The sequence below is a fragment of the Kuraishia capsulata genome, genomic scaffold (genome assembly GCF_000576695.1).
Source record: "Kuraishia capsulata CBS 1993 genomic scaffold, Kuraishia_capsulata_scaffold_6, whole genome shotgun sequence".
NCBI lineage: Eukaryota > Fungi > Ascomycota > Pichiomycetes > Pichiales > Pichiaceae > Kuraishia > Kuraishia capsulata.
This window is the reverse complement of record NW_019172955.1, coordinates 588,725-612,468: the sequence shown is the minus strand read 5'-3', so window position 1 is coordinate 612,468 and position 23,744 is coordinate 588,725. Positions and strand designations below refer to the sequence as shown.

General features: G+C 44.1%; 10 protein-coding genes across 10 annotated transcripts; 6 read left to right on the top strand and 4 right to left on the bottom strand.

Moving 5' to 3' along the window:
* Nucleotides 1-432: 432 nt before the first annotated feature.
* On the top strand, nt 433-831 carry KUCA_T00005072001 (uncharacterized protein; the record flags this gene model as incomplete). The annotated part of the gene is made up of 1 exon (XM_022606220.1): nt 433-831. The coding sequence occupies one exon, from the start codon at nt 433-435 to the stop codon at nt 829-831; it is 399 nt and encodes a 132-aa protein (XP_022461074.1).
* A 271-nt stretch (nt 832-1,102) lies between these two features.
* Nucleotides 1,103-1,584, bottom strand: KUCA_T00005071001 (uncharacterized protein; the record flags this gene model as incomplete). Its single annotated transcript, XM_022606219.1, has 4 exons — nt 1,103-1,175; nt 1,236-1,341; nt 1,388-1,493; nt 1,543-1,584. 4 exons carry the CDS (start codon nt 1,582-1,584, stop codon nt 1,103-1,105), a joined length of 327 nt encoding a protein of 108 aa, XP_022461073.1.
* A 1,414-nt stretch (nt 1,585-2,998) lies between these two features.
* Nucleotides 2,999-4,522, top strand: KUCA_T00005070001 (uncharacterized protein; the record flags this gene model as incomplete). The annotated part of the gene is made up of 1 exon (XM_022606217.1): nt 2,999-4,522. The coding sequence occupies one exon, from the start codon at nt 2,999-3,001 to the stop codon at nt 4,520-4,522; it is 1,524 nt and encodes a 507-aa protein (XP_022461072.1).
* Nucleotides 4,523-8,346: 3,824 nt separating this feature from the next.
* KUCA_T00005069001 (uncharacterized protein) lies at nt 8,347-11,943 on the bottom strand (the record flags this gene model as incomplete). Its single annotated transcript, XM_022606216.1, has 1 exon — nt 8,347-11,943. The coding sequence occupies one exon, from the start codon at nt 11,941-11,943 to the stop codon at nt 8,347-8,349; it is 3,597 nt and encodes a 1,198-aa protein (XP_022461071.1).
* A 1,661-nt stretch (nt 11,944-13,604) lies between these two features.
* KUCA_T00005068001 (uncharacterized protein) lies at nt 13,605-16,199 on the top strand (the record flags this gene model as incomplete). Its single annotated transcript, XM_022606215.1, has 1 exon — nt 13,605-16,199. The coding sequence occupies one exon, from the start codon at nt 13,605-13,607 to the stop codon at nt 16,197-16,199; it is 2,595 nt and encodes an 864-aa protein (XP_022461070.1).
* A 560-nt stretch (nt 16,200-16,759) lies between these two features.
* On the bottom strand, nt 16,760-18,064 carry KUCA_T00005067001 (uncharacterized protein; the record flags this gene model as incomplete). The annotated part of the gene is made up of 1 exon (XM_022606214.1): nt 16,760-18,064. The coding sequence occupies one exon, from the start codon at nt 18,062-18,064 to the stop codon at nt 16,760-16,762; it is 1,305 nt and encodes a 434-aa protein (XP_022461069.1).
* Nucleotides 18,065-18,451: 387 nt separating this feature from the next.
* On the top strand, nt 18,452-18,910 carry KUCA_T00005066001 (uncharacterized protein; the record flags this gene model as incomplete). Its single annotated transcript, XM_022606213.1, has 1 exon — nt 18,452-18,910. One exon carries the CDS (start codon nt 18,452-18,454, stop codon nt 18,908-18,910), a length of 459 nt encoding a protein of 152 aa, XP_022461068.1.
* Nucleotides 18,911-19,237: 327 nt separating this feature from the next.
* KUCA_T00005065001 (uncharacterized protein) lies at nt 19,238-21,175 on the top strand (the record flags this gene model as incomplete). The annotated part of the gene is made up of 2 exons (XM_022606212.1): nt 19,238-19,259; nt 19,323-21,175. The coding sequence occupies 2 exons, from the start codon at nt 19,238-19,240 to the stop codon at nt 21,173-21,175; spliced, it is 1,875 nt and encodes a 624-aa protein (XP_022461067.1).
* Nucleotides 21,176-21,229: 54 nt separating this feature from the next.
* Nucleotides 21,230-22,159, bottom strand: KUCA_T00005064001 (uncharacterized protein; the record flags this gene model as incomplete). Its single annotated transcript, XM_022606211.1, has 1 exon — nt 21,230-22,159. One exon carries the CDS (start codon nt 22,157-22,159, stop codon nt 21,230-21,232), a length of 930 nt encoding a protein of 309 aa, XP_022461066.1.
* Nucleotides 22,160-22,375: 216 nt separating this feature from the next.
* On the top strand, nt 22,376-23,707 carry KUCA_T00005063001 (uncharacterized protein; the record flags this gene model as incomplete). The annotated part of the gene is made up of 1 exon (XM_022606210.1): nt 22,376-23,707. The coding sequence occupies one exon, from the start codon at nt 22,376-22,378 to the stop codon at nt 23,705-23,707; it is 1,332 nt and encodes a 443-aa protein (XP_022461065.1).
* Between the last annotated feature and the right edge of the window lie 37 nt (nt 23,708-23,744).

The window sequence follows — 23,744 nt, the reverse complement described above, 5'->3', positions numbered from 1 at the left end:
TTTTTGTTATAATATAGTTGGATATATGATTCGAAACTAGAAGGAAGAAAAAAGAGGAGGGGCTTTATGCAAAATACAACCCGAGGGATTGAGGATAGACTTTATATTCTTTGGATGTATGAATATTTTCTGACCGCGTATGTTTATGTTTTTGTTTATAGGCGATTATCATGATATTTCATGCTCAGATGTACATGGTCTGGGGAATATTTGAGTACTTGTATTTGAAAGGTCTGAGATGTTCTCCCCACTGTGTATATTGTATCACATATGCGCGCTCCTAGTTATTTGTTTACAAAAGTGATACACGTAACAAATGCCATTGGAGTCAAGATTCAGGTATATAATGCCCAAAGTATCGCAGTATGGAAACATCTGAGTTTTTCTACTCTTTCTTCTTTCTTCTTGAAATATCTATCCAAATCGTTTAAAATGGCACCAAAAGCTGAGAAGAAACCTGCCTCTAAGGCCCCTGCTGAGAAGAAGCCAGCTGCTGGTAAGAAGACCGCTGCTTCTACCGATGCTAAGAAGAGAACAAAGACCAGAAAGGAGACTTACTCTTCTTACATCTACAAGGTGTTGAAGCAAACCCACCCAGACACTGGTATCTCCCAGAAGGCTATGTCGATCATGAACTCTTTCGTCAACGACATCTTCGAGAGAATCGCCTCTGAGGCCTCCAAGTTGGCTGCTTACAACAAGAAGTCCACCATCTCCGCCAGAGAGATCCAAACTGCCGTTAGATTGATCTTGCCAGGTGAATTGGCTAAGCACGCCGTTTCTGAAGGTACCCGTGCCGTCACCAAGTACACTTCGAGTGCTTCCGCTTAAGTTCTTGGTTCGATTGTTTGATTAGGTCTTCCTTTATTGTTGCGGTATTTAATTGTATATTAGGAATAAATGTGGTTCAAGTGTAAACGAACAACTTCTTATTTTATTGGTAGGCCAGTACACCCTGTGGAAAGTGTGGCTTTATACGTGGCCATGGTTTGAATTGCAGTATGTACGATCGTACGCTATGTAATTAAGTATAACCTGGTCTATTATTCTCGGCCATTCGAAGAGGCATTAAATTACGCCAATGGCGCACAAGAAGCCTAATTCAGTTCTTAGCTTTGAGTAGCTTTTCCTCCACAACTCTGACTTTGTCCTCAGCGGTCTGTTTTTTATCAGTCCTGGATTCGAAAATGATTAGTGTCAAACCAAACATCACATGTTGCATTCAATAAACTTACCTAGTGCCGACTCTGATGTCGCTTTGGACTCTGAAGATACCCATGGAGTGCACCTCTTCGTGCATCTTTCCAATGAGAGCCATAACTTCATCCCATGGTCCCTCTGCTCGAAGTTAGAATTGAATCCTAGAGATCTGCGGGCTCGTACTTACCAATCGTAGTTCCAGCACTGTGAAGGGTGCTGTCTAGACCGCTTTCACGGACGAGCTTTTCAACAGCTACGACATAGTCGGACACAGATGGTGTTGGGGTTCCAATCTGGTTTAGTTAGTAAACAGAGCTATAAGGATATCAAGCAGACACGTACAGGAATCAAGCAAACATCAGCAAGACAATTGAGCTTAACCATTATTGAAGATAGTATCTGTTTTGTGGTTGCGTGGCTTTTTTATTGGATTGAAGTGGGAGATTGTTTTAGCCTCCTCAGAATCAAATCTGGTGGGGGAGGAGTGCTCGTAACTCGGACTTTTTTATCAATGATCACCACAGTAGAACGGATTTCGCCCAATAGAGTAATCAACAAGATTTTCGGCGATAATACATCTGTCTATTTTATGAAATATCCTTTTTTTTAAAACTTGCAGGTGTTCAAAAGCGGCTCGTTGGCGAGGCATATATACAGTAGACAAGTCAAAATTTAAGCTTGACCTGGCCTCAGGTAATGAACCGTAGTTTGCCTACCGTTGTGGAATTCTACGGATAGGATACTAATCTTGATTATAAATTTTGAGGAAGATCCTATTTCTGAGAATGAATCTGACTACTGGATTGTATCATCTTGGACATTTCATAGAGGATCATGACATTTTGCAAAATTGTAGATATTTTGGGAAACTCATCTTGCTCAGATAACAAATTTGGCTTAGACGATAAGACCTATTCTCGAAGTTTTATTTATTATCAATACAAAATTTAGTAGCAAGTAGCTGATTGTGGGATTAGCCCAGTTGAAAATTCAGCGGAGATTATCAATTCAAAGAAGCTAACGTTACACCATAATGTTGTAGATAGTTACTGACTGGGGTAATGACAGCTGACATCTGAAAATAGTTAGCCTCAATTGTGTAACGCTCATACTAGAGAAAATGCGAGGTACATACAGTAACGTCGCACCTTGTATCTTAAAAGAGGCAGCATACTTTTCCTAAGGTGAACCCTGCCTTCTCTGCATAGGGCTCTGAATTGCTAGTAAACGTTCTGCGTCATCAATACTGAGGCTCAAATGATAGAACCACACCTCCACACCTCCACGGTCTGTGAAAAGTTACGTGCTGCATATTGTACCTGCTTAGTAAAGCCGTATGACGAAAGTAGTGCGGCTGCTCGACCCCGCGTGCTCTGAACCACGGTCAATTTGATAAAAAGGCTACGGTAAAAACAGAAAACACCCCGAAAAAGATGCAGGCCTCAATGGAAAGATGAAACAACAAATTGTAACTAAAAAAGCAAGCTCAATTTCAATGAACGCTAGACATTTCAAGGTATTTCCGTGCTCAGTTCGACTTTACCTGTGCCAGATGATGGATTCTATAATAAAATATCACCTCTCTGCACATTAGCGCCATGGTTTGATACATCTTTGAAGCCGCAATTGCATGATGCATATCTGTATATCACGATGTAATGTCGTTATGCGTGTAATCTGTTTAGATCGGTGCATGCAAAAACCTCCGTTATAAAGCCCAGTTCCTTCCCAGTGTCAAGAGACTCTCTTGGAAAGTGCTGACTGTTTTCTTTTTGAATAAAAATCTTGCTGAGGAATTATGCCGTTCCCGAGATTCAGAGATAGGACAACTAAAGTTGATGTTGATTTCCCCGCTAAGGTTGATGCGACCCAGATTTCTGAGGAGGTTCTCCCCTCAATCGAGGGTGACTCTGAAGAAGAAGAAGCACCGGTTATCTTGGAGAATACCAGTTGGAAACGCCATATCTGGGATACCTGGGGACACCCTGACAAAAGACATGTCAAGGTAATCTTCAAGCTGGACATTACTCTGTTGGCGTTGAGTTCTATTTCTACTTTTATTCGATATTTAGACAGAATTAACCTCAGTTATGCCTATGTCAACGGTATGAAAGAAGATTTAGGGATTGTCGGTAACCAATTGAACTATGCAAACACTGGTTACAGTATCGCTGGTATGGTATTCGGATTCCCATGGGCAATTCTAATGGTCAAGATGAACTCAAAATGGTTTGTCGTTATGGTTGAGCTTTTCTGGATTATCCTGACGTTTTCTTTCTCAGCAGTCAAAACTCCAACCCAGATGGTGGCTCTTAGAACGCTGGTAGGAGCGTTTGAGAGTGCACATTATCCGGCTCTTAGTTTCATCCTTGGTACTTACTACACATCAGGAGAATTGGCAAGAAGAAACGTCATTTTACAGTCGTCAACTTCTATTGGATCTTTTTTTGGTGGGTACGTTGCCAGCGGTACATATACCGGTTTAAATGGAGTCAACGGAAGAGCAGGTTGGCGATGGGTTTTTATCATAGATGGTGTGATTTCCTTGGGTATTATTGTTCCCCAGATTTTGTTTTTTGCAGATAGACTGTCGAACAGAAAGCCTGATTTGATCATGAGTGCGGCTGACATAGCATACCTCAAGGAGAGAAAACCTGATCAGAAAGAAGATAAGTACCACTTCACGCTGAAAGACTTTTTCACTGCAGCTTTCAGCTTGGAAGTATGGGCCTTTTGGGGATTTGGTATCTTTCAAGATCTCGCAAGTTTAGACTCCAGTGCCTATCTGCTGTGGCTGAAAGCTTGGAACAAAATTAAGCCGGGGAGTTATACCTACAGTCAAATCGACCACTACGGCTCCATTCTGTATGCTGTACAAACTGTGATCGCCCTTTCAAGTGGATGGATCTCAGACACTCTTTGCAGGGGTAGGCGTTGGCCTCCTATCGTAGTTGCGGGAACGGTTACCTTTGTTGTCTGTATTATTCTTGGGTCGACCCCAGTTTACCCTGAAAATAGGGCTTTCCGGTTTTTCCTTTACTTGAACACCACTTGGAGTTTGGCGACTGCGGGTCTTTACTGGGCTTGGGCTCAGGAATTCTTCGTCGATAATTTGAAGATGCGGGCGATTACCACTGGTGGTATTGATATCGGCAGTTTTGCGGCAGAAGTTATTGCCAACAACATTTGGTATAAAACCTCCAAAATGCCAAAAATCACGGCTGGATATTACATCTCCGGTGTTAATGGCGCTCTCTACAGCCTTGATGCGCTGGCCCTTGGTTTATGGGAAGCGCACAAGAAGAGAAGGCATGGCCAGTAATATGGGCATAAATAAATGCTTTTTATGCAAGATCCTGCGAATCTCTCACACAGATTCTTCCACTTCCTCAACTCTCACTTGATATCAACAAAGTCTGTGGCCTCTTATAATGAGAAGGGCTGAGATTACAGTAAATGAGGTCAACCAAGATAAAAAGCTATACTTTAGATAGCTAACCATTGAATCTTCTAAAAAAGATGCGAGACGGAACCAATCTGCATGAAACTGCAACTATTTAACAAGGACTTGGTTCATCATGGCAAGGAAAATCTAGAAAGCTTGCGAAATTGAGGAAACAATTGGAATGAGTAATAAAGAACAAATACAAAAAAGCGACCGACAAATAACTGGTTAAACGAAAGTACACGCCAGGAAATTACCACTCTGACAAAAGAATCGGCAAATGAAGAGTGTTAAAAGCATGGCTTCCAAATAATCCAAAAAAGACAAAGTACAATAATAAAAAACAGGCTTCCCATCCCACTGGCAAGGCATTAAAACACAAGCCCCACATCCAACACTAGCCAATACTAATAAAGCTTTCCCCTCAAAGCAAAGCCTCACTATACAAAATTCAGATATTCAAAAGTGAATCTCAGAAAGGGAACAGGTCACTTAAAGCCTTTGAAAGTCTCTTGCAAGAAGGAGAGAAATAACGGAGCATTCCCATTATCTCTTCTTTGTGTACCCGTCCATGACGAAGGCAAACACCGATTGAGTATTTATAATTAGACTTCAACTCCTTGGGAGAGAGAAACCGAAAGATCCTCGTCAACAAGACCGTCAAAAGCGTGATGTCATTCAATCAAAAAACAAATCAAACGGCAATCAGAGAGCAATCTTGCTACCTAATACATTGACGAACGCATGAATCTTGACACAAAGTAATCCATTCAATTCATTTTGGATCGTCATCTTCAAAGACGCAGAAAAGCACAAAACAAATAGGAACTTTCAAACAGATTATCATGTCATTTCATGATCGTGTTAAAGAATAAACACATAAATATAAGTAGATCAGTAGAACTAACACGGAATAATTTAGCATACGACCCAAATAAGCATACCACACCATAAAGACATATAATTTCTCGATTCCTCAGAGCTTACAGCTATCTTAGGGTCCCCATCAATTCAACGCTCATAAATCCTTAGGATCACCAATTTCCTGAATAAACAGAATAAAATTCAAGCATGAGTCCTGCAAAATTGAATCCAAGCTCAAAACGTTTCTTACAAGCCGGCGCCCTCTTTCTGATGTATGATAGTCTCCAATATAGAATTATATCTCCAAGTCAGGCGATCACAAGTCAACCCCGATCGCGCCAATTCACAAAGACTCCACGAACAAGTTATTCGAAAATCTCAAAGGCTCCCACCATTCACAGAATCAGGAGAGCAATCTAGCAAATCGAGGCAATCGGGCGTCTTACACCGAGAGCCGCCTTGTTGAGACTGGCTAATACTCGTTGAACAGTCAACCTGATCGAGATACTTTCTTGTAGGAATTCTGTCTTACATATTGCTTGCTATCAATCCGACAATATAACTATGTTATTGCAGATACTGAAATATAATGCTAATACTCCAGAGACAGCTTGGACTTTGTTTGGATAGCACGGAAACATAGCTAACAGAAGAGGTTTTGAGCATGCTCTTCAAGACTCTCTTCAAATCTAAGCAGAGTAAATTGCTTATAATACTGTCAAGATTTACGAATGTGCAAAATACTCACTTGTGAACATATGATTGTTTAAATTGATGGCTGGGTTCTTGTTGGTCATAACTAATCAGTAATCATCTTGATTAATGTTGAAAATGAGCCGTCTGAATTCTTTATGAAGATTCAATCTCGGATAACGAAGGCACTTTATTGCGGTGATAAACTCTAAGTTTTCGACTGATGGTAGCAAATGTAGTGATTGTTGAACATTAAACGTGAATACTTCGACAACAAGTGATCATATTGGCCGATCGCTCGGTAGCATTAGATTCAAGACTGAAATGTTTACTCGATTTCAACATTAACCACCTGTCTCTGCTGATGTAAGTATAGGAATTGAATTTCATGTTATTCGAACTGTTCGAAAATTATTCACACTCTATGAATATTTGAAGTTTTCTGCATCAAGGCTTCAAGTCTCGATCAGGTTGGGAAGATTGTAGACATTCTATTTTGAGCAAATGACACTGAGCATGGATAAGTATTATGCTACTCCCAGTCAGAAGGCTTATACCGTTTTCGATTTTTTTGTCTACGACAGGTTTTGCTTCGCAGATAACGCTGATGAAATCTAGGCGTTGAGGTTGTGAAAATTTGGTACACTGCGGTAGCGTATATACCGCTAGATCGAAACGCTGACTTAATGAATGTAATAGTAACCATTCAAGAGTTGATTCTGGCTATCTCAATGATTCATGTTTTCTCCGGAGATGTATTTGGTCAGGTGTCTTGGACTCTATTTTGAGAGAGCATCTGGGTGATCTGATATCAGAACTGCTATTGTTTGCCTCAGGAATAACGCCTTTGGTGGGATATTGAACACCACTTGGTTCAAAAGCGCTTGGGCACATCTGTAGGAGTGAGGATTCGAAGGCTGATGTCTGGATGGATTTTATGTAATTGACGATTGTGCAAAGTATGTTAATCGGTTTCAACAAGACGTAATCTTGTTTGTTAAAATAGTTGAAGGACACTGCTATTGTCCCCTTCGGAAGGGTCAGTAATAGGACATTGAAGACCAGTGATATCGTTGATCTCGGCGTTCATTTATGAATTCTCTGACATCTGTTATCCTGTTGGATATTGAGTCTTGGCCGTGTTTTAAATGCTGAGTGTCATCTATACAATTCTTGATGCAGGGACTCCTGAATAGATTCTCATTAACCGTACTCATCATGATAGGAAATCATCAAGTAGATGAAGGCAAAACATTATTTTGATGATTCTTAAAATTTATTTAAGTCTATGTTGACAGTAGTCTCTCTCATTCATATTACTTTATCTTGAGCATTTTTTATTTGTAATTTAGGTGGCTACTAATAATGCTACACCAATTTGAAATGGTGGTGTTGATTTTCAGTTTCACGTTAAGTGGATTGATGTTTGCATTATAATTCAATAAGAAGATTTTTGAAAGTCCAGGCCTTGAGTAAAAATTACGCAAAGAAGTCGTCTAGGCTTTTCATATCTTCGTCGGCTTCGATGATTTGTGTGGTGTCCGTAGGAGTTGTGTAAGTTTGATTGGGTTGGTGGGGGAGATGATTTTTTTAATAATTTGCATTGAACATCTGTCGGAAAGGCCGTGTTGCATAAACTATATTCTGAGTTCTTATAAGCCATCCCTGATGCTCTGTATTTGAGGGTTTGCCAGTTGTGAGTTGGCTGGATTGTGAATGCGTAAGTTTTTTGAATTCAAACTAATATGATGAGGCTTCTTGTTTCTGGCTTTTCAAACTATGTTTGGATATTTTTGATGATAGCCCCATGAGGAAGCTCTTCCATACTGCCTGAGTATTCTGGTTATCTCATGGCAGCCTTTGTCTTCGAACCGGGATTGGCACCCTTTTTTTGGATTCTATTTGATTGTTATCCAGTGGCATTTTTAGTTCCGATTGTCAGGTGGAGTTTTTCTCAGTGCTGTTTTTGTGTTCTGTCCATATGAGGGTCCTGAGAAAGATCAGTTCCTTAGTAGTGCCGGAACTCTACTCAAATTTTGGTACAAAATGGAGTGCTCCACTTCAGAGCAAGATGGTGTGTATTGAGAAAATGGGATTTTAACTGCGGAAGAAATAAGTTTATAATACAGGCATAACTATAGATCTCAAGTTTTTTGTTCCGACGTGTGCCATCCAGCTACTGACCCTCCGACCACAGACGGTATGATGGATGCGACCACAGTTGACGGGACAGCAGATGATGCGTCATCTGTCTGGAAGGAAACTGAGGAACTCTGTCCTCCATATAGGGTGGACTCGCTTGAAGTCCTCGACCTGTTACTCCACCAGTCTCTCAAAGAGCCACCCTTTGCAGGTGGATTGACGGTCAAATACTCCTTTGCCTTATACACAGGATCTGATGCATTTCCTGCCTCTGAGTCCTGCTTCTCAACATCTTTAACCTTCTTCCGTCTGGTCCACAGCTTTGAGACGAGCAAATACGCTCTCGTAGGGAAAACTTTGGAAGCCCACACATCAGGAATAATACGGATCACAACGCCCCATGGCAACGACAGAATACCGCAGATGATTGCAGTACCCCACATGCCACCTGTTTGATGTGCGATACTGAATGCAGCACCTCCCACGAACATGATAAGGATTTGGAAACCACCAATGATAACAGCGATACTGATGAAGTACCAATTACGGAACAGATGAGAAGTAAAATTCAAATTGTCCATGGTGATGCGTTCCTTGATCTTCGTCAGTCCGTCGCCTTCGTCTAGCTTTCTTGTCAAGAACAGGTTAAAGAACTGCAACCAAACAAATGCGTTGAAGGTCAGCGCTGAAATTTGCTCCTTTTGATGATCAGACACATCTGAGCCAAAAAAGATACTGCCTCCGGCAAAATGCAGAACGAAGGTGATGATAAGTTGAACGAAACTTTGTCCAAAAATCATCTTCCACATCGAGACACTGATCAATGGAGCAGTTCTTCCAGCGGGTTTTCTATTCAACAGCGAGTCGTCTGGCTTGTCGGTTGCGAGAGCTAATGCTGCAAGGGTATCCATGATCAAGTTGACCCATAAAAGCTGTACAGCGGTCAGCACTGAACGACCTTCGGAGTCTGCGACAGCAGAAACAAAAGTCAAAACCACGGCTGTGACGTTAACAGTCAACTGAAATTGGACAAACTTTCTTATGGAGCAGCTAACAGTTCTGCCCCATTTGATGGCATCGACAATGGCACTGAAATCATCAGTCATCAGAATAATATCAGAAGCTTCTCTGGCCACTTCGGTCCCTGCAATCCCCATGGAAAACCCGACATCAGCAAGCTTCAGAGCAGGTGCATCGTTTGTTCCATCTCCGGTAACGGCAACCACTTCGCCCAACTTTCTCAAAGTGTCCACCAAAACTCTCTTATCCTCGGGACTTGATCTGGCTAAAACACAAAGCCTAGGAACAATTTCAATACGGTCCCGTTCTGAAAGAGCCCTAAATTTTGGACCTTCCATGCATGATTCTGGAACAGAAACATTTTCTTCGTCGAGTATACCACACTCCATAGAAATGGCACGAGCAGTAACCACACTGTCACCAGTGACCATACGCACTCTCACCCCAGCTTGAGCACACTTGGAAATGGCACTTTTGACTCCCGGTCTCAAAGGGTCCTGAATACCAACAATGGCATCCAAAATCAGGCCATCATTTGACTCGGTGGCAGAGTCTACTTCGTTTCCAACAAAGATCATTGGGACACCCTGCTCCCGTGATTCGTTAGTATCTAAGGTTTCCCTCTCCGTGACTTCACCAAATAAAAGTTCAGGATCTGCAATCGGCTTAGCCTCAATATTCAGACCACTTTGTCTAAGTTCTCTGGGTGGCCAATCAGATACACCTTTGAAATCTCTATGGGCCAGCGTTAACGTTCTCAGAGCTCCCTCCGCATACGAGTTGATCGTGGAGTCAATCTTAGCTTTAGAGTCGCTCGTTATCGCCTTCACCTCTCCGCCTTCCGCAATTCTTGACTTACAACGGTCAAAAACCAGTTCTGCGGCTCCTTTAATGTAGAGTCTGAAACCCCAGGAAGTCTTTACCACTATTCCTCCCCATTTTCTAGAACTTTCGAATGGGATGACCTGGACTATCCTGTCCGAGTTAACCCTTCTAAACTCACTCAGACTCTGCTTAGAATAATCATGAAAGTTCTGGGAAAAAATCAACAAAGCAGACTCGGTTTTGGACCCCACGTAAGGAGTTTTTTCAGTTTTTCTCTCCTCAGTGGGCTTTTTGAATTTGGAAAACAACCCAGTGGGAGCAGCGACCTCGTCCTCGACTTCTTCAACAGTCTCAAATGCCGTTGAGTTCAGAAGTATATTATCCTTTAAGGAGTTAATCAGATCATTGCTCGTCTCTTGAATGACTGCTGGGGAGTTAGCGATGGAGCTATTGTTGTGAGTATCATCGAAGCTGGCAGTGCCAACGAGTCCCTTTACAACCTTCATTTTGTTCTCAGTCAGAGTTCCCGTCTTATCAGAGCAAACAGCTGTGGCACCGCCCATTACCTCACAACTTTTCAAAACACGGACAAGATTACCATCTTTGGCCATTCGGGTGGTAGCAAAAGCAAGTGCTAATGTCACTGCCAAAGGAAGACCTTCTGGAACTGCAACAACAACAATCGTGATAGCTGTGATCAGAATATTCAAGAACTTGGTGCCCTTCTCAGGACCAGTGAAGTTCTTGTACTCGCCGTTCAAACTGACACAAAACTTGATGAAGAGCACAATGAACAGGATCAATGCAGCAATCAGACCGAACTTAGCAATGCCATCAGCAAGCCCATTCAATCTCACCTGTAAAGGCGTTTCTTCAGTTTCGATTTGAAGCGAGCTCATTATCTTCCCGTGAAGGGAGTGTTCACCAACACTGACAACAAGAGCAGTGGCTTGGCCAGATAACAACTTGGATCCAGAGATCACCATTGGATCAGGACAACCCTTGATTCCGAGATCAAGGCTATCGTCTGTTTGGTTGTGAATCCAATTTTCAGCAACATCAGCAGGGACTTTGATAATCGTGTTGGTTTCACCTGTAAGAGAAGACTCATCACACTCGCAAGTACCATCTACCAGAATACCGTCAGCCGGAATGACATCACCAACTTCCAAAACAAGAAGATCTCCAACAACAACGTCTTTGATGCTAATAACGACTTTGCTGGAGTCGCGGATTACAACCACAGTTCTGTCCTCCTTCTTCGAGTTCAGTTTGGCAAACTGACGTTCTTTATTGTAGTCATTGACGGCACCAACCACCACTACAATCACAATTGCAACGATAATGGCAACACCTTCGACCCACTCGACTTTTGGCTCTTTCTTTCCCTCTGAGTCGATTTCTGCGGGCTGGCCAAAAGTCTCGTATAATCCAAGAGCCAGTGACACCACAGCCGCAACCGAAAGCATAATCAAGATCTTGTCCTTCATGGCATCATAGCAAAGCCCCAGAAACGATCTAGACACTTTTGGTGGTAAGAAATTCTCACCATATTGCGATTTGCGCAGACTCAAGTCCTCTGACGCGCTCAAACCCTTGCTTCTGTCTGTAGCGAGTTTAGCCACCAGACCTTCGATACCGCCCAATTTGAGTAAAGCCCTGATGGACTTTGGGTCTAAAACACCCGAAAGATCGGCAGGCGATAGTGAAAATCGGCTAGCATGGCCACCAGCGGTGGATGTTGTTGGATCCATATCTGTTTTGCGTAGATGCTTGGTTTGAGATCTCACACAGATCTCTAAAAGATGAAGGTTGTTTGACCTATCTTATAGAAGCAGCAGATTGACACACAGGAGTCACAATACGTCAGTACAATTCTCTGCACTAGTTTCGAACTAGTTTTGCACTAGTTTTGCTAAGAATTGTGTGAGACTGATGAAATTTGCGAGAGGACCCTTTATCTATATGGCGTACGGCTTGCTTAGTGTGCACCGGGGAAAAAAACCCTTGGCATGCAAGACCCATCGAGGCTATGCTGATTTTAGTCTGCCAAGAGTGCACGGGCGCTTCAGCTTATCGTAAAAAAAGAAGAACCCTTGGCATATATATATATGAAGAGAGGATTTGATTGATAGCTGAACTACTTGGCAATTCGGATGGCCTGAGGGACTGGGCACGAAATTTGTACTCAAACCTTGCAAAAGTACCAATATCCCATAAGCCACCACGACATATTGTGTTTTCTCTCCAGGTAGATAAGTGGTTACTTGATCCACAATTCCGGGCTTTTAGATAAATCTAGAAAATGTGGGATTTCCAAGTTTTTCAGGTCTGAAATATGATTGCTTCACACCGGCAATCAACTTGAGCCCCATTAAATTTTGTGGAGCCCTTATTGCACACAGTTGCTCCCTAACCATTGCATTCTTTCTATCCACACTATGTCTTTGCTGTCTGGACCGCCGCTGCTTCAATTAGGGAGTCAAACTAGCAATGGACGATTGAGAGGGAAACTGTTAGGGTGGTTATTGTGCTTCCGGTGTCTGAGTAAGGTAAATCCGATCAGTCGAGAGGATTTTCTGATATGATTCAGTGCTTGTAAAATATTTCAGTGATTTGAAAATAAAGGCTGTGTAAGTAGGAAGTGCATGCTAAAGGATCTTGCCGTCCTCGTTATTCCGAAAGCAGTCCGATGTTGAAACAAGGCTATGGAGGGAAATAACTACTTGGTGCAGAACTACACTCCGCTTGGCAAAAAAAGATGACATGACTGATTTACGTGATTGTGAATAAAAGATGGGTAGCTGGAAAACCTGATTAACAGACTTACTCCACAGCTAGAAAGATTCCGGTCAGCCAGAAGAAGGGTGGGAAATCGGTAACGCCCAAGAGAGTGAAATTTAATACACCATTATACATACTTAAAGCCAGTGAATTTAGAAAAAACATCATCGCTTTTGCAACCTTGGGTAACCTCGTACGCTACATAAAACCATTGGAGACTACTCCTATCTACCCGCCAATTAGCCACAATTAACAATCGCCTCACTCTCAGCTTTTTGCGGCTACAATTAGGATGGTTCCACTACCAAATTGATCTGGATCGGACAATCTGGAGAAAGATGTTCATTTTTCGTGCAAATACCAATAAGTATACACACGACTAACAAAATCTTTTCTCCGTGAACATTGTTTGTTGTGGTTGGCAAGGTCTTCTTCAGCATACGGCCATCACTGTCTATACCTTTGCACAGATCGTACTTTTGGAAGCCCGTTGGATCCCGAAAAGTGTGTACTGTTACACTGCTTTTAATCCTAATACCACAAGAAATTTCACCTGGCTACCGACTCGCCTAATTGTGCCAAATCACCAAAGCTTTACCTTAACCACCCACAACTTTGCACAGCACGAATTATGGACATCGGACAAGTGCTTGAGAATGCCATTCTCAGTCCTGACCCGGCAATCAGATCTGAGGCTGAGCGTCAGCTAGAAAATGCTGCCACCCACAACTTTGTTGGTTACTTGGGGCTTTTGACACAGGCACTGGCCGACGCCAACCAGAAAACTGAGGTTCGGATGCTGGCCGGAATCGCCCTGAAGAACCAACTGGCTGCTAAGGACTCCACCAAAAAGCTAGAACAGGCCCAGCGCTGGATTTCGCTGGATTCACAGGCCAAGGCCCAGATCAAGGAGACCGCATTGCAGTCGTTGCTTTCACAGGATGATCGTGTGGCGAATTCAGCGGCCCAACTGGTGGCTGCCATTGCGGATATCGAATTGCCGCGCTCAGAATGGTCGGAGTTGATGCACATAATTGTTGAAAACACAAAAGCTGGCCAGCCAGTAAACGTGAAAAGAGCCTCTCTGCTAACCATTGGTTACATCTGTGAGACTGCTGACCCCAACAACGCTGGTGTTGCTGCCCAAGCCAACGGGATTCTCATTGCAATTGTTCAAGGCGCCCAGTCTTCTGAGCCTTCTACTGTTGTTAGACTGACTGCTATCAAGGCACTTGTGGACTCGCTCGAGTTCATTGGGAACAATTTCCAGCGTGAGGGAGAACGCAACTACATCATGCAAGTTGTGTGTGAGGCTACTCAGGCCGAGGACACAGAACTCCAGGCCAGTGCTTTTGGTGCTCTTGCAAAGATAATGAGTTTGTACTACCAATACATGAGCGTCTACATGGAGAAAGCTCTCTACGGTCTCACAGTCTCGGGGATGCAGAGCCAGGACGAGAAGGTGGCCTGTATGGCTGTCGAGTTTTGGTCCACTGTCTGCGAAGAAGAACTTGAGATCGCTGCCCAAAAGGAATATGACCCTGCTTCTGCTGACGAACTGTCGTCTTACAATTTTGCTCTTGTGGCAATCCAGGATGTTCTCCCCACTTTGCTGACTCTGTTAACTAGGCAAAATGAGGATCCCGAGGATGATGATTGGTCAGTTGCAATGGCTGCTGGTGCTTGTCTCCAGTTATTTGCGCAGAACACCGAGAACTATGTTGTTCAGCCTACTCTTCAGTTTGTTGAACAGAATCTTTCTGAGTCTGACTGGAGGAAGCGTGAGGCAGCGGTGATGGCTTTTGGCTCCATATTGGACGGCCCAGATAGAACGCAGCTCAAGGGGTTGATTGCCCAGGCTTTGGCCCCGATTTTGAACCTGATGAAGGACCCAACTCTTCAGGTCAAGGAGACCGTGGCGTGGTGTCTTGGGCGTATCGCCGATTTGGTGATCGACGCGATTGATATCAACGCGGCTTTGCCACAGGTAATTGAGGCCATTTTACAGGGGCTTCAAGACCACCCCAAGGTCTCTACAAACTGCTGTTGGACTCTCATCAATCTCGTAGAGCAGCTATGTGGTCAGCAACCTGCTCCCGAAACCACTCCAATGTCTCAGTACTACCATTTACTGGTCCCAGCACTTGTGACCGTATCTGGAAGAAGCGACAACGAGTATTCAGCCAAAACATCTGCGTACGAGGCGCTTTCGGCCATGGTGCTACTTGCCCCAAACGATGTGATGCAATTCGTGAACGAAGTTGCCTCAATCGTGATGGAGAGACTCGGGACTACCATTGGACTGCAGCCACAGGCTACCACAAACGAGGAAAAAGCAACGTTGCAAGAAGAACAGGCCAATATCTTAAGTCTTTTGACAAATATCATTAGAAGAGTGAGAGGCGATGTTCTCGGAGCTTCAGACGATCTGATGGACAAATTGCTGAGACTGGCTGCTTCTCAGGAACCAAATTCTGTCATCGAAGAGGATATCTTCATCACAATCAGTGCAATAGCCTCTCAGATCGACCAACACTTCGACAAGTACATGCCATCCTTTCTTCCATTCCTCACCAAGGCTCTGGAAAACACGGATTCTCCTGTTTGCGACGCTGCCATTGGACTGATTGTGGATGTTTCCCATTCTTTGGGAGAAGACATCAACAAATACTGTCAGGGTCTGATGAGCATTTTGGGAAATATATTCTCAAAGACAAATATCAGACGTGAGCTCAGACCATTGGTGCTTTCTGCAATTGGTGACATTGCTTCCTCTGTTGGTTCCAACTTCATTCAATACCTGGAGGCAGTGATGGCCATCTGTTCACAGGCACAGAGTATACAACCAGATGATGGATCGATCGAAACGGAAGACTATGTTTTGCAAGTCAAGGAATCTGTTTTGGATACCTATGTCGGGATAATCTCCGGCTTGGGAGAGTATCCTCAGGCTATTCTTCCTTTCATTTCCCAGATCTTCACTTTCCTGATGACGGTTTACTCTGATCCTCAGATGTCCAGTTCAGATGGTGTTTGCAAATCAGCTGTGGGACTGATTGGTGACCTGGCTGCAATGTATCCAAATGGTGAAATAAAAGAGGTGTACGCTCAGGAATGGGTCTCTGATTTCATCAAAAAGACCAAGAACCACCCAATGTTCTCCCAGGCTACAAAGGATACCGCAAGATGGGCCAAAGAACAGCAAAGAAAGCAATTATCACTTTGAGGCAGGCCTAAGGTTCTGCTGAGCTGAATCCAAGGTTTTTCCAAAGGTTGTATCTATGATTCTGCTCATTTCCCTCTCTCTTTCTCTCTCACTTTATCCCAAGTCTCTTCTCATTATCTCTATTACTTTGTCATAAATCTTTTAGTCATCTCCCTTTTCTCCTTTTTTGAATCTTTGTTGTAAATACCTTGTTGGTTACTTTTAATGAACCTCTCTTACTCTTTTCATCACATTCTCATGTCCTCCTTCCATCATCATCATCTCTCTCACGTCCTCCTCTTCTCGATGCAGCATTTACGACACTACGACAATTTCAAACGAATATACACCTATGCCTCATACAAAGGCTCGACCATAGAAACTAGAATATCAATCGTTTATGAAAGACGCAAAAACCAAACACCAAACCCTTTGTGGAGGCCACTTTTTAAACCACATGAACAATATGCCTCCAACGGCGAGCATCTTAAAAACAGCACAAGGTTCGCTAAAAGCAGAGTGAGACCTGTAAGAAAGCTGCAAAATTCTCAATCAGCCTTGATATCTGAAAATAATCTGATTTACCCAGCATTATTACCCCCATCCCCGTCCAAGGGCCCCATTGTCCCACTAGGACCTATGTTCCTCGAGGACGACGAAAAAGCGTTGGGTTGAAGTTGCCCATATAAATGCTGCTGCTGCTGTTGTTGTTGAAAGCCTTCAGCAGCACCGGGCAATATTGGAAAGTTTCCAAAGTTGCTGTCCATCTTTTGTATACTCAAAGAGACGGAGGAAGACCTGGAAGGAGGCGGAAGAGCAGATCCGGAGCCTGCGTATAATGCCATTTTCTGTTTTATGGCCTTGAGCTCCTCAAATATCCTCTGATCACGTTCCTCAAGCTCACGTCTCAGATCTTCTAAAGAATCTAGCATAGTCTGTTTCACTGCATCAATTCTTGCATTGACATCTGATGCTTGCTCCTTCATGTCCTCTACATCTGCTCCAATGGAAGACAACGACTCGGCAATAGGACCAATCAAGGAAATCGCCTGTTTCGAGTCAATATCCTTCCTGTTAAATTCACGCTGAAGCTGATCGGAAGCATCCCTAACAGATCTGGCAAACTCGGACAGCGGAGACAGTCTTCTAGGAGGTCCCCTCCTCAACGCAGAATCCGCATCCAAATGCCTGTCTTCAAACGACGAATCATCGCTCATGTCCAGGCTGCTATTCAATTTCCTTCTGGTTGGTAGCGGCTCTAATGGCATTTCGAAATCAGCGCTTCTTTTAGCATTGCTGCTGTCGCTGCCTTCCCCAGAATATGAGGCCGAATTGGGAGGAACCAACGGCTCACCCATTCCCATCACCGAGGTTTCCGATGATTGGCCAGAAAGAGACGCTCCTTTTGTCAAGATCTTGATTCCATCATCAACTGCAAAAAGATTCCTAGCTTCGGCCAAATGCTGTTCGATCTGCACATCTATAGGCCTCAGATGCTTTCCCTTGTGAGTATAATATGGCCGACGAAATAGCACGTAAAAGCGGTCTTTGCATTGCCTGTCAGATCTGCTCAGAGATCTGGACATACTGAACTCGCTTGCTATTAACTCCCAAAACTTTCCTGTTCTAGACCCATTTTCGTTCAGCTTTTCACGGTTGGATATCACGTTCTGCAGCAATAGCAAGTCTTCCTCAGAAGACCAATTCAGCCGGGCATATCTCACCGTGGATTTGCTGTTGAAGTTTTCGGGGGTGGAAGGAGCAACGATTGTGGACCCTGATTCTGCGCTGTAAATGGTGGTCTGAGCCGAACCATCCGCGGTAGTAAGAGAATTGTTGTTCTTTTGAAGGTTCTCCGAAGTCAAGGGCCGATGGTTTGAAGTCATTTCAGGATCAGAGAGAACGTGAGGCGACGACACCCGAATCAGCCGCAAGGCTCAGAAGTATTTTGGCTTGATATTGAGAGACTAAACACAAACAAAAAAAGGTTGGAAAAATCTGTTTCGTCTCTTGGCTGAATTTGTAAGTACATGTGTTCGCCAAATGGACCAGCTTGATCGCGAGCGGCCCTTCCGGTCCAATCAGAGACAGGTAGTGTCTCACAGATTACCCGCCGCAAACAATCTGCATTTCAGTCGAATTGCCCGAACCGGAAATCGCATTGACGTGTGCACTACCAAGAGATTTTCAAGAGGTCGACGTGGGAAATTTTCTTCTCTTTATTGGCCAGATCATCAAGTCAAGTTTGGACCCCACCACAAAACTTTCTAAAAATGTCTAACACCGAGAGAACTTTCATTGCCGTCAAGCCAGATGGTGTCCAGAGAGGTTTGTTCCCAGAAATCCTCTCCAGATTTTTCAACAAGGGTTACAAATTGGTTGCCATCAAGCTCACCATGGCCAACGAGCCATTGCTGAGAGAGCACTACGCTGACTTGCAGAGCAAGCCATTTTTCCCATCCTTGTTGTCTTACATGTTGTCTGGTCCAGTTTTGGCCACCGTCTGGGAAGGTAAGGATGTTGTCAAGCAGGGCCGTATCTTGTTGGGTGCTACCAACCCATTGGCTTCCGCTCCAGGCACCATCAGAGGCGATTTTGCCGTCGACATGGGCAGAAACATCATCCACGGTTCCGACTCTGTTGAGACCGCTGAGAAGGAGATTGCTCTTTGGTTCAAGAAGGAGGAGTTGGTTGACTACAAGCCAACCCTGTACAGCTGGATCTACGAATAACTTGCTAGCAAGTTATAACTAGAATTGGTGCTTTGCACATCTTTGTATAGATGCATAGAATCTAGCTTCTAACAAATTTCAGCTTGAGTTCACTGTGTTAAATTGTAGACTGTTCAGTTAATCAGACAAGATTCTGAGAGATGTTCGAGCTCTACACGACTGAAAACAGTTATTAGTTCCCACACTACAAAAAAGAAGTCACGTGCCTATTCTTAAACCGATTTTGGTGTTTCTTCCAGTCGTCGGTGTGGATACTCGTCCAGTTAAGAACCCAGGCTTGTCCAACACACCCGCCCGGTCTTTGATCCCGATTTTGAAAAATCCAATATGGCAACCACACAGTTTTATTGTATGTTACTTCCCAAGGAATCGCCTTCAAGCCGAAGCCCCAAATGCTAACCCAACCTCCCAGGCCGACAACCAAAGTCGATAGAGCTGATAAACGGCCAACCTCAGTTTGACTCGAAGTTCGAGACCACCACTGAAAAGCCAGATTGCAAGGCATCCCAGTATTCCCCCAGTGGGAAGATATTTGCATTTTCCGAGCCCCAGTCTGTGGTTTTGGTGGATGTCAACACGGGTGCGATTGTGAAAAAGATCGAGGTACAGGACGTTTTCGACCTCCTATTCTCGCCGCTTGGTTCTTACCTGTGCACTTGGTCCAAACCTATTAAGAACGAGTTTGGTAACTGGAATGATAACGTCAAGATCTGGAGAATCCCAAAAGAAGACCCTACGGATGTGAAACTGATCACTGAGTACAGTTCCAAGAATCAGACCGGCTGGTCACCACAATTCACGGGCGAAGAAACCTTGATGACGAAGGTTTTGAACCAATCAGAGATTGGTTTCTACAAGCTTGGAGCTGACACTATTAAGCTGGACAAACCTGTTGATACTCTATCGGTGAAAGAAATTGGAAAAATTCAGTCGTTCAACGTTTCACCGGGGAAGAACCCTTCGGTTGCGATTTTCATCCCAGAACAGAAGGGACAACCTGCTAGTATTCGTGTCTACTCTGTGACAAACTTCAAGAAGCCTGTTTCCCAGAAACAATTCTTCAAGGGAGAAAGGTGCCAGTTCACATGGAATGCCCTGGGAACCTCTCTTTTGGCTCTCGTTTCCACTGATGTGGACTCATCTAACAAGTCTTACTACGGTGAGACAACCCTTTATTTGCTGGGAATTGCTGGCTCTTTTGACCAAAGAATCACCCTGAATAAAGAAGGTCCAATTCACGACCTTGCTTGGAGTCCTACCGGAAGAGAATTTGGTGTGGTCTATGGCTACATGCCCGCAAAGACTACATTTTTTGACTCCAGAGGTGACTCGATATTCTCCTTTCCCGAGGATTCGAGAAATACCATCCTCTTCTCTCCTCATGCCAAATACGTGTTGGTGGCCGGGTTCGGCAACCTCCAAGGTACTGTTGACATCTACGACCGTCAGGACAAGTTTGCCAAGATCACATCGTTCCAGGCCTCCAACACTTCGGTTTGCAAGTGGTCTCCGGATGGACGCTACATCTTGACTGCTACCACTTCCCCAAGGCTCAGGGTTGACAACGGTGTTAAGATCTGGCATGCCTCCGGGAAGCTATGCTACGTCAAAGAACACACCGAGCTAGTGAGTGTGAACTGGCTGCCCCAAGATCTGGCTCTTTTCCCTGGCATTAAGAAGACAGAGATTGCATGCGAGCCTCACCAATCGGCTGTTGAATATTTGGCTAAGAGGAACAAGAGCTCAGGAAATGCGTCTGGAGTAGCCAAACCAAGTGGAGCATACAGACCTCCCCATGCAAGAAACTCTGCTGCTCCAGCCCAGTCCACGACGTTATGGCAGAAGGAAAAACTAATGAACGATGCTAGTCAGCCTCAACCAATGACTTCATCTCAACTGGCATCCCAGCCCAGGCAGAAAGTCATCCCAGGTGCTAAGCCAGTTCTACCACCGGGATTGCCCATTGAATCCAAGGCAGCATTGAAGAACAGAAAGAAGAGACTGGCTAAGAAAGAAAAGGAATCTACCGCTTCTCCAGAAGTTGAGAGTGCACCAGAAGTTCCTCAACTTGACACTCTCGTTATTGGTGGTGTCTCGTCTTTAGAGGATAAGAAGATCCGGTCCTTGTTGAAAAAGCTGAGGGCCATTGAGCAGCTGAAAGCGAAGCAGATCGACGGGGAACATCTAGAAGACACCCAGGTTTTGAAGATCGAGACGGAGCCAAAGGTCAGAGCTGAGTTGACATCTCTTGGTTGGAGTGAGTAGGTGCTGAGCAGTTAAAAAAGTACAGAGGAGACCAGAAAACCGTTGATTATGGCACTATTTAGTTTCGTCAAATTCGTAATGTCCGGTCAGTTTTGCATGTTTAGACACATCTTTATCACCTTTTAATTTCTCTCCGCATACCACGCACTGGATCTTGAAGCTGGACGTATTGGTAAAGTAGCCCTGTTGCTTCAGACTGGAACTCAGTTTGGAAACCCCCTCAATCATCTGATTGCCAGCATCAGAATTCTTCACAAAAGTGTGGACTTCTTCTCCCTGAGTTTGAAACGTGATTGCATCGTAGTGGATACCGGAATAGAGAACCGCAATGAAGTTGGACGCAGACTCGTTGAACCAATACTGATTACCGGTCTCCACATCAACAGTGAGAATAGAAACCCCAAGATAGTCGCCCAGTATTTGAAGTTCAATGGCACCACCCCACGAAGTCGGCTGCTTGATCCAACTTCCGTACTCATGAGTAGACTTCCCGTCCAGTGTAGCCTTATCATATAGTCCCAGTGAGTTCTCTATCACCGTAGACGCAACCACCGATCTCAGATTTGCAGCATTGAAAGGATCATCCACAGATGATGCCCCAAACACAAGATATACGATTGAATTGAAAAGGCACGAATTGTCATCGGGAATCTTCCGGAGCAACACGAACAAAGAGGGGCCTAGGGTGATATATGGTGTGTCATCTGAAGCATCCACAGGTTTCGCACTCGGCTTCACCGGTGCCGCCACGGGCTCTACATCCTTTGTCTCTGTGTCCAAACTCACAATTAGCATCTCACCATTCTTGATTCCCAAAACTGAAAGTTTTGCAGACACATCAGAAGTGTCCAGAGTCCGGGGAGGATACCCAAACTTGATTACTTGTGGAATACCAGATATCTCAGAAAACAGATCTTTCAAAGTGGCATCATCAGCCAAAGATACAATAGCTTGGCTCCCTCCAGTTTTTAGCTTTATTCTCATATCGAACACTTCAATGGTTACTCTGTTTTGGCGGTTATCTGAAACGTAGAGAAACAGATAACGCCCCTAAGAAGATTGATCGTGCTCAAACCAATATATGGCCACACTCACGTGACAGGAGTTTGGGTGGCTTCGATATCAAGGTCTATATATCACTTGTTAGTAACCTAAACGTTTGAAGGCAATTGACAACCATCTTCTGATCATATTTTGTTCATGTCTCTTCCCAGGTCCACCAAAGAACTGGCTCAGGATGCTAGTAATTATGATTACTCCTCGCATACGCCATTCCAGATGTGGGTGATCACCTCCTCTAGAATGCTACACCATGCCCACTCCTATGCAGTACAGAAGTACTACGAGGAGGCGTATAAGCTGTACGTGCGATTTCTCAATCTAATGCTGACACATCTTTACTCGCATCCGGAGATAGGTATCTATAAAAATGCATTTTCGGTGGATAAGACATCCAAGGATGGGAAAGTCTATGGTGACTATCTACGGCTGAAGGCCAAGATCCCAGAGATAATGAAGGAGTGCGAGAATTTCAAAGCCATTATCAACGAGAAGCACGAAGCTTACTTGAAGCATCTTTCAGAGAGGGAATTGGAGGCGAAAAGGGCAGCACAACAACAGCAGGAGCAGAGGCAGCGGCAATGGGATCTTCAATCATCATCAACTAAGCCTCAATCAGTATCTCCTTCCTTCAAGAGCCCCTCGGATAACGATCAAAAACTACTCAAAAGCCTCAGAGAGCTTGGTTTCAACGATAAAAATTCTTTCAACAATGCAACTGCTAATATACAAACTCTACCCACCTACCCAGTCATACCGTCATACACCGAACATCGGCCCGATGAAAGGTTTATGTATGATCTGCCAACAGCGAAACCATCAGCTCCAGAGCTTCCACCAAAGGAGAAACTGGATGAACCGAAGACGATAGATTTTACATCTCAAGATGAACTTCAGCATAAAACAACAAATTTCACGGAGGGAGGATCACCAATGAGAACCATTTTCCTTCCCTCTTCTCTCCAATCAACCTTTCTCAAACTAGCCAAAAAGAACACCTCTCGCAAATTAGAAACGTGTGGTATGCTATGTGGAAAACTTTCTCGGAATGCTTATTTTGTCACGCATCTAATAATACCTGATCAAGACTGCACGCCCAACACTTGCACCACCAAGAACGAGGACAAAGTGTTTGGGGTAGTTGATTCGCTGGGAATTTTTGTGCTAGGATGGATACACACCCATCCAACACAGTCCTGTTTCATGTCATCCGTTGATCTTCACACGCACCATTCATACCAGGTGATGTTGAACGAGGCCATTGCCATAGTCTGTGCACCCAAGTTTGACCAGATGGGCATCTACCGACTTACGGATCCACCAGGAATTCCCACTATTGCAAACTGCAACAAAAAGGGGTTCCATCCACACGACGAGAAGAACATTTACGTTCAATGTGGTCATTCGAGCCAAACAAAGGGTCACGTCATTATAAGAGACGGCTTGCCATTTGATGTCCAAGATCTAAGATGACATCTCGATCTCATCAGTGACTGGCGCTTGCAGCTGT